General features: G+C 32.2%; 1 protein-coding gene across 5 annotated transcripts; it reads left to right on the forward strand.

Moving 5' to 3' along the window:
• The first annotated feature begins 319 nt into the window (after nt 1–319).
• On the forward strand, nt 320–12,184 carry LOC128168958 (putative inhibitor of apoptosis). Of its 5 annotated transcripts, none has more exons than XM_052835128.1 (7): nt 320–340; nt 9,052–9,144; nt 9,402–9,683; nt 10,097–11,018; nt 11,120–11,303; nt 11,408–11,602; nt 11,733–12,184. In XM_052835128.1, exons 3-7 carry the CDS (start codon nt 9,448–9,450, stop codon nt 11,927–11,929), a joined length of 1,734 nt encoding a protein of 577 aa, XP_052691088.1. In that variant the 5' UTR covers nt 320–340; nt 9,052–9,144; nt 9,402–9,447; the 3' UTR covers nt 11,930–12,184. The 5 variants fall into 5 exon arrangements, with proteins under 5 accessions (XP_052691088.1, XP_052691089.1, XP_052691086.1 ...); XM_052835129.1 differs by lacking the exon at nt 320–340 and adding an exon at nt 4,446–4,589 and having other exon boundaries at nt 11,456–11,602; XM_052835126.1 differs by lacking the exon at nt 320–340 and adding an exon at nt 4,446–4,574.

Genomic DNA, 12,184 nt, shown 5'->3' on the forward strand with positions numbered 1-12,184 from the left:
AAATATTTCTAAACATAACTTTTATTATTGGATTATTAAGAACTTGTAAAATTGAAGTTATTGACTCCAGATAAGTAAAATACGCACTTTTATTCGGGGACCGTGTCTGTGATATCAATCGCGTTATAATCTCATAAGCTTCATTTAAGGAGTGGTTAAACGAACTCTTTTTATAAAGCAGTGCTTAATTGATGTTTGTCGGTAGTGTTTTTCTATTTTCTGTTGCCAAACATGTTTTGTTTTTTAAATGCAAAACTAAAAAAAAACTTCTTAGCAACCAACTTTCGGTTTTGGTTGGTTGCTATTTGTGGTGTATTTAGTAACGTCAATGAGGAAGAAGGTAAGACATGAACTGTTAATGAGATTTCAATTTTCCTTTCTTTCAAACAAAGTTTTGGGTCATAAAATTAATGTATTTATGTTCCCTGGGTCACTAAGATTCCTTGCTTATTATAAGCAAACAAGAGCAATACTGTAGTTGGAGTACATGTAGATTAATTAAGAAAAAGCAACACGTCTAAATAAGAATAGGTCGTTTTTGTTTATTGGTTTGTTTTGATGTTGTTGTTTTTTGTTGTTTTTGTTTTTTGCTTCATTTAACAATTTTCATGTGATTAACTTATTTTTTTTTATTTCCACTAGAGACACACATTTATTTTTTTCCCCATGAATAAATAACCATTCGTAATGATATCAATTTACAATCTTGTAAAATGATTTCCCAAACAATGTTACCTGTTTGAATTAAAGGTACAGTTCCCCATAAACTTAATTGGAATAGAAAATGGAGGTAAATTTAGTATGTTTCGAGTACAGAAGACAAACAGGGTTATATTTATGTTACCAGTAACATGTTTTTCAGAACAACCTACGAAACAATCTTACTGAATAAAAATACATAATATTTTTTAAATAGTATATTTCTAACTTTACATGGAATATTTGTTGTAAATTGATTAAAATTGCATGGTAAATTGATCGATCAATTCCCGATATGATAAATCCAATAAATCGATGCGTGTATTCAACTTCATAAATAAAAAAAAAATAGTTTGCAATAAAAACTGAACCAAAAGTATGGAGTGAGAAATCTTTTCATCTTTATAAAAATGTTTATTCAGTATCAAATTGCTAAAAAAGACCCATGGGCATTTCTTCTACATAAGCCAAGGAATTGAATTTAATATCGACGATTACGAATACCAGGCACGTAGCATCGTTTTTGAAAGTGGGGGGGGGGGGGCAAACTCATCCAAAAAATCTTTAAAAAAGGGAAAAAAATCCAAATCCGGGGGTGGAGGGGGTGGGATGGGGGTGGGAGGTATACTTTTTTACATTCTCACAGAAAAGCGGGGGAGGGGGACTCCATGTTAATCTAATTGTTTGTATATAATTTTAATATCTTTTGTATATAAAAAAATGTTTGCTGCACAAAAAGGTGTCCCCCCGCTGACCCCCCCCCCCCCCCCCCCCCCCCCGATGCTACGTGCCTGAATACACTGAACCACATATGGGGCAAATTCCGTCATTTGTAGTGTCTTTCAGATAAGGGTACTATTAAACAATCCTTAACATATATTTAATAGATATTCATCCTGTATATGTATAACATTTGCTTTCCGGGCTGGCTATTTAACTTCCTATAAGACCAATATAAATTCAAGAATGCTAATAAAATTCTTGTTCTAATACAAAGCATCCTCTGTCTTTTTTAAACGACATATTGAGATTTCATTATCTAAATATAAAATCATAATAAAAAAACACCAAAAAACCAGGCCTCAAGACCATGAATTAATGTCAACTTAAAGCTTAAATTTCAGTCAGTCATGAATTAATTATCTATTTATTAATTACATATAAGAATTAGAGAAAAAAACTTGTGTGTAGATAGAGGACAGTAATCTTCTTCATCGATATGGTTTGCTTATAAATGAAACTATCTGTATTCAAATGTTAAATTATGCTGCACAGAGAGAGAGAGAGAGAGAGAGAGAGAGAGAGAGAGAGAGAGAGAGAGAGAGAGAGAGAGAGAGAGAGAGAGAGAAACTTTCTACGAAAGCTGAAAAATGACAACTGTATAAATCACTAATATGGAACATTTATTATCAAATGATGTCGCCATTCTTTTCAGTATTTCATTTAACATTTGACCTTGGGTTCTTATATGAAATTATGAAAAATGCCTGGGACTTTGAACTATATATATATAAATATATATATATATATATATATATATATATATATATATATATATATATATATATATATATATATATATATATATATATATATATATATATACATGTCATTTTAACAAATTCTGGAACAAATAGTTGACAATGCATTATTGTTTTTATAATGTCAAGGTATGTGAATCCCATTATTGTTATTCAAATGTTTATCTTAATGTTTCTGTGTGTTGTCAATGGCAAGTTCGCAACAACGGAAACCAAGGACGTATATAACTATCACTATGTTTCTCTCTTGGTAACAGATTACACAAACCAACCAACAGACATGATTTTACTTCATGTACTTTTATTGGGCAATATACATATAGTCGCTGGTGGATAAAGTCTGGTCTCCAACGAGCTGGATAAAGTAAATATTACAAAATAAAACAACTATAGGTGTTCTGTTAATAAATTGCGATTTGATTCATTTATAAAGCTTTTGCGACAGTCCCTTAAATGACATGAGTTAATTTTTTTTAGCCTTATTGGTGAGGCAGTGTTAAATAGTTATGACTAGAAGTACCCCAAACCTATGAGTCAAAAGATATAAATACCACTCGAAAAATACTGCAATTATACTTACTCATGATGCTTAGGCCCTGTATATACTTGTAATAGTCTCTTTATCACTGTCATAAATCATGTCAGAACAAAGTCCCATGCTGTTAAAAAAACGATCAGCGTTATTATTCATGCTTTGAGAATTTATAACGAAATCCTTGATATTTTATAGTCCAATTTTGATGTGTACTTTGTAGTACACACTCTTAGATTGGACTTATGAACCAGTACCTCTTGTGGAGAATATATAAATTGAAGGCTATACAAATGCTTCGTCAGCATCATGTTATATCCAAGGTAAGAGTAATCATAGTTTGTTCCAGATAGTAATATTAAGACAAGAATTAAAGAATTAATCAAAATTAAAAAAAGAAAAGAATTTATCTTATTAATAGTTCTCCAAAATAGTTGATATCAACTGGGTTTTTTTCTTTGACTACTGAAACTTTAACGTTGAGAGAGAGAGAGAGCTTTAAAAATTATGGTTGATGTGTCCCATGCTTACAAAAACCCTCTCTACCACATTGACAATTAAAGTCACAAGAGACAAGCAAATTACATGCATATCCTAAAATAAAGAAACTAAAGTAAAATAATATTTAAATGTTGTATATTTAAGATATAGCTATATTGATATAAATTGTTTATGGACAAAGTTGAATAAATATAGCTGATGCTTAACAACCGTATGGCCCTTTATACTGTGGAATCATTTTTATTCGTAGAGGTTAATGTTTGTGGGAAGCCAAAATTTTCCTTGTTCGTGTGGACATTATATCGTTGGTAGCAAGTTCTTTTTAGTCAATAAAAATTTAACAACTGTTCGTGAGGATGTTAGTTCATGGACAAGGATTACCCATGAAAACCACGAACATTGGTCTCCCAGGAACAATGATGATTCCATAGTATTTTTAAATGTTTTCAAAATCTTGATGTATATTTGTCGTTTTATTTTATGGAAAACTATACAGGAGCACGTTATCTCAATATGTTTTTCTCTTAAAAAAATATTAATGCAAATTGTGAAATTAACATGGTTCAGAATAAATTTCCTCGGCACTTAATACTTATACTAGTACGATCTCAACGTAATTCATACTTGACCCTGTTGAATATTGACCCCTTCACAAAGTTCTGCTTTTAGTTTGATCTCATTCGTATTATATACATAATACTCTAATAATTTGGCAGTTTATCATCTTCTAAAACAAGATCAAACAAGTAATACTGCAACACGATGCAAAGTACAAAGGCTTTTAATAATAAAATAGAGATGTGTAAGTAGTGCTTTGTTAATATAACACCTATGATCAAGAGTCTTGCATACGCTTATCTGCAAAATTTGATATAGATCGATTTTCAACAAACAATGGTTACTGTTGATTTCTTCTTTACTTTCATTTTGGAATAAAGGTTGTTATGCGTCGTTATAGGTTTGGTAATCAGATTTGCAAGAGTATTTTAAATTAGTGAAGTTTTCCCTGCTAAGAAAAATATTGACAAAGATTGACTTTTTAAAAATTGATTCTAATTTCGGAAATGCCCGATAATTAACGATTGTGTTTCGTTCGGTTGCAGTTTCGCTTTTGATATTTGTTTGCCCTAGTAACAAAATCCTCGGGTATTTCCGGCAGAGTTTGTTGTTTTTTTGTTTGTTTGTCGGAATGGACCGAGAAGAAGGGTTGTCTTAGAGACGAGCCGAATACGTATATATAATGAATTGACTTAATTATGGCAATCGGGAATTATTCTTTTCTTCGTCCTTAACGTGGACAGGTATGTAAAGGAAATGTAAGTAAAATCCATTGTTCTCCTCTATATATGCCTGAAAATCTGACTCGTTTTATATATATTAGGACTCTTTGAATATTAATTTGAGTAAAAACTGAGAAATTGGCTTTTATGTGAATTGATTTTGAAACCTCAATGTCTAACAGCGAATGCAATGAGGCTTTTCTACTACAGTTACTGTACTGTAAAATTAATTTTAATATAGGGCACCGTGTCAAGGCAATTTCCAGTTTCGCTTCTATTTCCGCTTTTTAATTTAACAAGTAACCGAATTGCTCATGTAGATTTCCCCATATCCATTCCCAGCTCACCCCCTACCCCCTAAAAAAGAAATTATATACATAGTTACTTAGCTAGCTAATTAAACATCAAAGCTCAGTTATCAGAGATTATTCCTATAGTAGTTAAATGAACTGCGGTTTAACATATTATATACGATTTGTGCTCGGACAGACAAAATAAAATCCTTTTAAAGTGTGAAAATAAATAAGCTGAATAAAATGGTCAATGTGTAAAACTGCTATATATATACAATAATGCAGGTAAATAACAAAAATTTGGAAAGAGAGTGTCAGATTTCATTAATATTTAAATCTGAGCTAGAAAACACAAAACTCCTTTTGAAAAGAAGTTTAACTGAGCTAGTCATAAAGATAGGAATTGAACATGTAATCACAAAATCAACAAAAACATGAACATTCATGGGATAATCCAGACATTCGGATAGGTTATTTTAAAAAGTGATTTACTCGCTGAAATTATTGATTAAAAAACCCCAGGAGCACTTCCCTCAGAAAACCAATCAAAATCAAATCACAAGACTGCATTAGATTCCTGAATATGAAATCTTCACAAGCAAAAGATTGAATTCGATTTCTACTCAAATCAAATGCAAAAGTATTTGAAGCATAAAAGCCAATTATGGTATTCATTTTTTATTTAAATGCAAAATTTCCAATATTCTCCATCTGACAATCTACCCTATCACATTGTTTCTATTTAGTTTCACGATCAGCTATTGAACAGATTGCTGTTATATTTAGATCATTATTTCTGTTTCTATTTCAATTTATACACGTGTAATAGAAAACTCTGAAGTATATCCAACTGTTTTCTAATCTTCTATATTAAATCACTAAATATTGACGTCATACACGCATATAGTTAATGTTCGTCTTAGTTTTTAAATTGTCAATTTTTAAATTAGATTAGAATTGTGGAGCAGTTTCCAAAAGCTCACAAAAGAGAAGTTTTACGGCTATCATGGATTTTTTTTTAAATTTAATTCTAATAATAAATTGAAAAAAAATTCCGAATAGTTCATTTTAAAATTTGTAAAAATTTTCAGAAAAAGCATAATTGGTCATTTGTTAGTTCTGTTTCCGGAAACACTCAGATGCCAAAAATTATCATTCATAAGTAGGTCATTGAACTTCTGATGAGCTGATAAGTTTGTTTTTCAGTTTGTTTCGGTTTTTATTTAGAAATGTAAGTAAAAAAAAAGGTTGTTGAAGAATAACATTAATTTAAATACATATATACATCGATAATCGACATATTCCTTGCAAACAATGCAAAAGCAATTTTTAGTAAACAACGATTTAGATGGACATTCTACTTTCTTTCTCAAAAATAACTTAGGGGGAATTCCTGAAAAAATAATCAGATAGAAACTGTATTTAAGGACTATAATTGCAAACTGGCGTGCTCGTGGGGGCACTTTTAAACGTACAAAGAGGGTAAGTTACATGTATATGCATGTGCATTTTGATAGGTTGAATGCAAATGCATCTTTATAATTTTGAAGGCGAAATGATACGGAATTAGGGGATGCGTTCGATTTGAAATTCATACAAATTTTCGACATGTATGTTTAAGCAAGAGTAGGAAGTATTTTACATTTAAAAAAGCGGACTGGATAACAATTGTACGCATGTCGTGGTTGTAGTTAATTTGAATTTCACATAAAAATTCACCTTGCATTTTATATTTCAAAGTTTCTATGAGTTAATATATTTCTGAATATATTTTGATATATTTACACAGGCATTTAGAGCCTCTGTTCAAATAGATTAATTAAACTACTCTTTAAATGACATTTGTTGTTAAAAGCAACATAAAATAAACGTTGCTGTATTTTGTTGTCGGAATATTTTGCAAATTTAAAGGTTAAATTAATATTTCATTTTGAAATACAGGTGAGATGTTCCTTAGGGATTCCCAATACATTATTTCATTAAGCGGAATGTTTTTCATGAATAATTTAAAATATTCCATGAGAAAGTCTGTTTGTGTAAGGTCTTTAGATTTCATCTTTTCTCAGCCTGACAAATTTAAATAGACGTTATCTGTTATTTATAAATGATACAACAATTGATACCAATAGATATTTCCTTTTTAAAAGGTTTTACAAAGTGATAAAATGTTTGCTAAGCTAAAACAAAATTGGAAAAATAATATAAAATAAGGGAAGGATTTCATTAATGTTTTTCTTGTTCTCGAAATATTTGACAAAGGTACATGTAATTAAAAGAATGTTAATCACGGATTTTTCAATATGAGAGCCGAGGTTTGGAAAATTCCCGGATTTTAGAGCTATCCAATAAAGAACCAGAGATTGTTCGTTACATGAACATAATATGCTAAGATAAACTGGTTATAATTATTTTTTATAACAAGTTTTTTTAACCTAATTGTGGATTCGTTTCATATATAGTTGTATATTTCTTTAGGAAAGGATACTAATACTATGTGCATACCTAAAGTGTATACATTAATTAATTATCTAAAAAAAAAGCAATGTCATATTAAATGTGCATGTTATTTTCAAAGCAAATTTGCGTGTCTTTTAAAAAAAGGACCGAATGAAGGAGTTTATCTAAAAGAAAAAACAAAGAACTACTAAAAATAATTATATAGTTTTTAATTTATGGTCTTCAAATCAGGTATATAACCTGCTGTCAGATGTTTCAGGAACCATACCAATCGTTTTCAATTCATGTTCGTCGGTCGATCAATGCAAAGAACCATGATCAATCAGTTTTTATATTATACATGCTTATGATCTATCAGGAATAATGTTACATACTCAACAAGTGTTGTAATTTGATCAATTTCTGGTATTTTTCTTGTCCAAATTATTATGTACCTAGAGTTAATTCAATAAAAAAAACTTCAATACACATCTCATCAAACTAATCGGATACCATCACGAAAGAATCCAATACCGTAACATGAAATAGAAGTTTATGTATAATTATTTCTTTTTTTGGGGTGGGGGGGGGTGGGGGGTGGGGTGGGTGTAAGCATACTTATATCAATATGTCCATATGGAAGAGTGTATCGATACAGAAAATATGGCAATCATATACAATCAAAAATTCAAGAAATCAAACCATTGATGTACCTTGTATGTACTTTGTAAACTAGATAAGGGATTCCATGCATGTTTCATAGAAACATGTGTTCGTTTTTAATATTTTACGGGAAAACTCTTCTAAAATTTGAAAAAACATTATGTCTTACAGTCTGCATGCACAATCCCTACACAAACAAACTTCAGTTGTATAAACATAATAATATTATGAATGACGCCCGGTAACATCCTGGGAACGGATATAAAATGGGCACGTTTACGTCAGTGGCGCTTTCGTAAAAGAAGCACGTCAAAAGAGGTGCAACATCCTAACATTTCTTACGAAATATTCAAGTAGAATATAAAACACGAACTAAGAACTAAATCTTCCAATCGATTTAAACATATTCTTTAAAAAAGTGCAGACAGAAGGTTATAAACCAGTAAACCGCAGGTAAGTACAGGATAGGGTGAAGGGGAGATTAAGTACATATCCTTCTTCCTTTCTTAAAAGGAGACCCAAAGAACCTACACTTGCCTCCATAGGGCTTAATACCCGGAAAAAACTTAAAGACGACGTTTTTCTTTTAAAAAATGTACGCTAAATTCAAAAGTCTTTAAAACTGTCTAGAAAAGGTTTCTCAAAGTTGCTTCAAGTCGATATTTTCGCAATAGGTTATTTTTGGGGGGTTTAAAAGATCAATTTCCCGTTTTTGTTATATATACCAGGATGTTTGTATCGAATAAAGAAGCACCGACCACTTCCTGGCACAATAAATCGTTATATAAGACGAGTTGTTCATAAAACTAATGCATAGTCGAACAAATTGATGTACATTTAAACGGACGTTTTTAAAAATGTTCTCGTATTAATGCTTACAAAAATAACAAGTTTAGAGATTTAATAAGGTATTGTTGTATTAACCAGTTTTATTCCAAATTTAAAGTTAAATATACCAAACATAGTACATCGATATTATTTGCATTAACATTCTATTGGCATGGGAATTAGATAACAAATGTAGGCCTTATGAATGGAAGTACGTTCTGTTTTCATACAACACATTAAAGCATACTGATATATGAAGAAAATATTTTTCTTTACAGAAAAGAATGAAACAGTTGTGGTGCTCAAAATGAAATATTTTCGATAAGAAGAAAATGTCTTTCATCTGTATTAGCTCAAGGTCAAAGTTCAAGGTAACGTCTTAACAAAGTGAAAATAAGAGTAAACATGTATATCTTTTATAAAATCAATAGTTCATTTACTGCCCTGTCAGATAAAAATAAGAGAATTATTGAATTGTTTAAAAGTTATTTTGTTTGAAAGCAATGTAAGTTAGCTTGGGTGAAAGCAAGCTAGGGTGAAATAAAAACACATGAATAGATAAGCTTATACTAGTATATATATTTGTTTGAATTTACATTCTTTGTAAGCGATTGAAATTTTAATGCAGATATCCGCTTCAAAGCAAAAACATCAAAGAAACCACGCAGAGGTAGATGAATTACGAGGGCGAGAAAGAAAGAGCATCAAGAAAAAACTCGACAAGGGGCATTACTCTCCTATTAAATGAGGAGAATAATCAAAACAAAGAACGTCATCGGAATCCCACCAGTGACACCAACTTTTCGAACTCAGAAGCGGGAAAAGTAAGGTTGGAGACAGATTGTCTGCGAAGCAAACAAAATGGCGTCCGTGAAAACTCGTTAAAGGAATCACTAGATACCATATCAAGGTACTCGACTTGTCACATTTGTATTGTAAAATTGCCTTGAACATGCAACTTCTATGAACAGATTGATAAAAGCATGAATCATATATTAATTTTGAAATACACACAATTGTAATTATTAAAATCTCTTTTCCTAATAAAATTCACATTATTGAATTTCTTCATTGTGTATATAGTGTTCTAGAAAATTAACTGTAAATTGTATATGCACGGCAAAAACAGTTGATCAATCAGTCAATGTACCGTGCGATTATTAAAGTACCAAAATGACTTTTTTACACGCTAAAGGAACAGACGTTTTACTTTGAATTAGTATAGTACAACGAGGCCTGCAACTCACGGCAATTGTAGGTACCTGATCTTTATCATAACAAGGGAGATACTCACATTGAATGAACAAACATTTTATGTTTTAGATATACCAGAAGCTTTGAAGAATTTGTACAAAAAGAAATATCATCAAATAGAGATCTAGAGAACCAAGCACATTCATTAGCATCATCCTTGCGTCATTCCATGAACATGGAGTTAATCCGACTCATGTCTTTCCATAATTTTCCGTCCTCAAAAACTGTTTCTACGCTGCGACTGGCTCGCCAGGGATTTTATTATTCTATGGAGTATGACGTCACTATATGTTTTGCTTGTGGTTTTCGAAAACGAGACTGGAGGTCTGACGATGTCATTGAGGTTATTCATCGTAACATGTCTCCTGACTGTCCTCTTCTGTCGGCACAGCCGACCAGTAACATCCAAATTGTAAATGACCAAAGGGATGGGCATTGTATGAACGAACTCAAGCAGCAATTTAACGCTATTGGCAACAATTTTCCTAGCAGAAGCAATAGACAGCCATCCTCTTCAACCTCAGAAATTGCTTCGTCTGGACATGAAATCAAAAGAGAACAGAATACTGATAATATAGACAAAAAAGGTAAAGCCACTTCCTCACATAAGACTTCAAACGACCTGTTGACTAAGACAAGAATACAGCAAGATAAGATAAATGCATTTATTCGAAACCTGGATCCATTAGGAATTAACTTTGACCGTCCAAAATATCCGTCATACTCGGTGCTAGCTGTAAGGGTGAGTTCCTTTGCGGATTGGCCATCTAGTCTATCACAGACCCCTAGAGATTTGGCTGTAGCGGGATTTCTGTATGCAGGTTACGGAGATTATACCCGTTGTTTCTTTTGTGGGGGAGGATTGCGTAACTGGGAGCCCGGAGACGATCCGTGGACCGAACATGCCCGATGGTTTCCGAAGTGTGCTTTTGTGAGACAGAACAAAGGAGACGAGTTTGTTGCCTTGGTTCAAATTCAGCACCAAGAACTGGTACTTGTTCAATTCCTTGACATAAATTGTATCAGATAGTATCAAGTATTACCAACGGTAATTTTACATAATATACATGTAAATGTTATAATAATTTCCAGGAAGCTATGGGAGCACCAAACGAACACCAGGCGAGAGATCACGCAACTGGACCCGAAAACGTAAACTCAGAACGTTCATCAGAACCAGATGTTTCTACTCTTCCAGCTTTCCAGAGTGTTCTCGAAATGGGATATCCATCTCATGTCATACAACAAGCTTTCGATTTTCTAAAAAACAAAAAAGGTCAGTGAAAATAAAATAGAAAAATCTTAGCATTTGTTTGTACATGTACTAAAATTGTTCATAAAAGTCATGCTAAATACTTTGTATTCGATTTAAATTTTCAGAGTGCATAGACATTAAGGCCGAAGAAGTAATGGAGGTCATTTTGTCAGGTGATGACATACCACCATCTTCTGTTGCGAAAACATCAGACTATGTCAAGGAGGTTACTGCAAGGTCATATGAAGATAGTATAAATGCAAATGAGCAGCAAACAAAATCTTCCTTAATGGAAGTTACGAAAGAATCTGACGAAGCAGGTATGCAAAGTTAAACGTCTCTGTTAGGTCTGATTGAATTTGCAGCTAGTACATTAAAGGGACAGAAATCATTTTTTTAAATTGATGGACAGTTTTAAACTATGACCCTTTTCACTTCTTTCTCTGACAGACACTCGCTCGTTGATCGAGGAGAACAGACAACTGAAGGACCTCAGGATGTGTAAGATCTGTATGGAGAAAGACGCCTCCATCGCCATGTTGCCGTGCGGACATCTTTGTTGTTGTACGGACTGTGCTCCTGCAATGCGGAAATGTCCAATATGTCGGCAGTTCGTGAAGGGGACTGTCCGTACTTGGCTTGCATGACTAGAAGTAACTTATTTGTTCAATAGTAAAAAAAATCACATCTTATATCTGTTTTTGTTTTCTCAGTTTTGTGCTTGTATTGTTCATAATTATATGGCATGGCATAAGCAAAAGCTCTGCCACTCAGTCAAATAAAATGTGACTGAAAGAACACTAAAAGGTGTTTGAATGCCGTAGCCTTTTAGTAATCTTTTCAGGCATTTTAGTTAACATCCAGGTTTTGAATAATCATTAATAAATTTTCAATACAACTCA

The sequence above is a fragment of the Crassostrea angulata genome, unplaced genomic scaffold (genome assembly GCF_025612915.1).
Source record: "Crassostrea angulata isolate pt1a10 unplaced genomic scaffold, ASM2561291v2 HiC_scaffold_72, whole genome shotgun sequence".
NCBI lineage: Eukaryota > Metazoa > Mollusca > Bivalvia > Ostreida > Ostreidae > Magallana > Magallana angulata.

Bases quoted from the DNA above. Each gene is read 5' to 3' on its own strand.
- LOC128168958 (XM_052835128.1), top strand. From the start codon at position 9,448: ATGAATTACGAGGGCGAGAAAGAAAGAGCATCAAGAAAAAACTCGACA. The intron at 9,684-10,096 runs GTACTCGACTTG...TTTATGTTTTAG, and splicing joins TCACTAGATACCATATCAAG to ATATACCAGAAGCTTTGAAG. The intron at 11,603-11,732 runs GTATGCAAAGTT...TTTCTCTGACAG, and splicing joins GAAAGAATCTGACGAAGCAG to ACACTCGCTCGTTGATCGAG.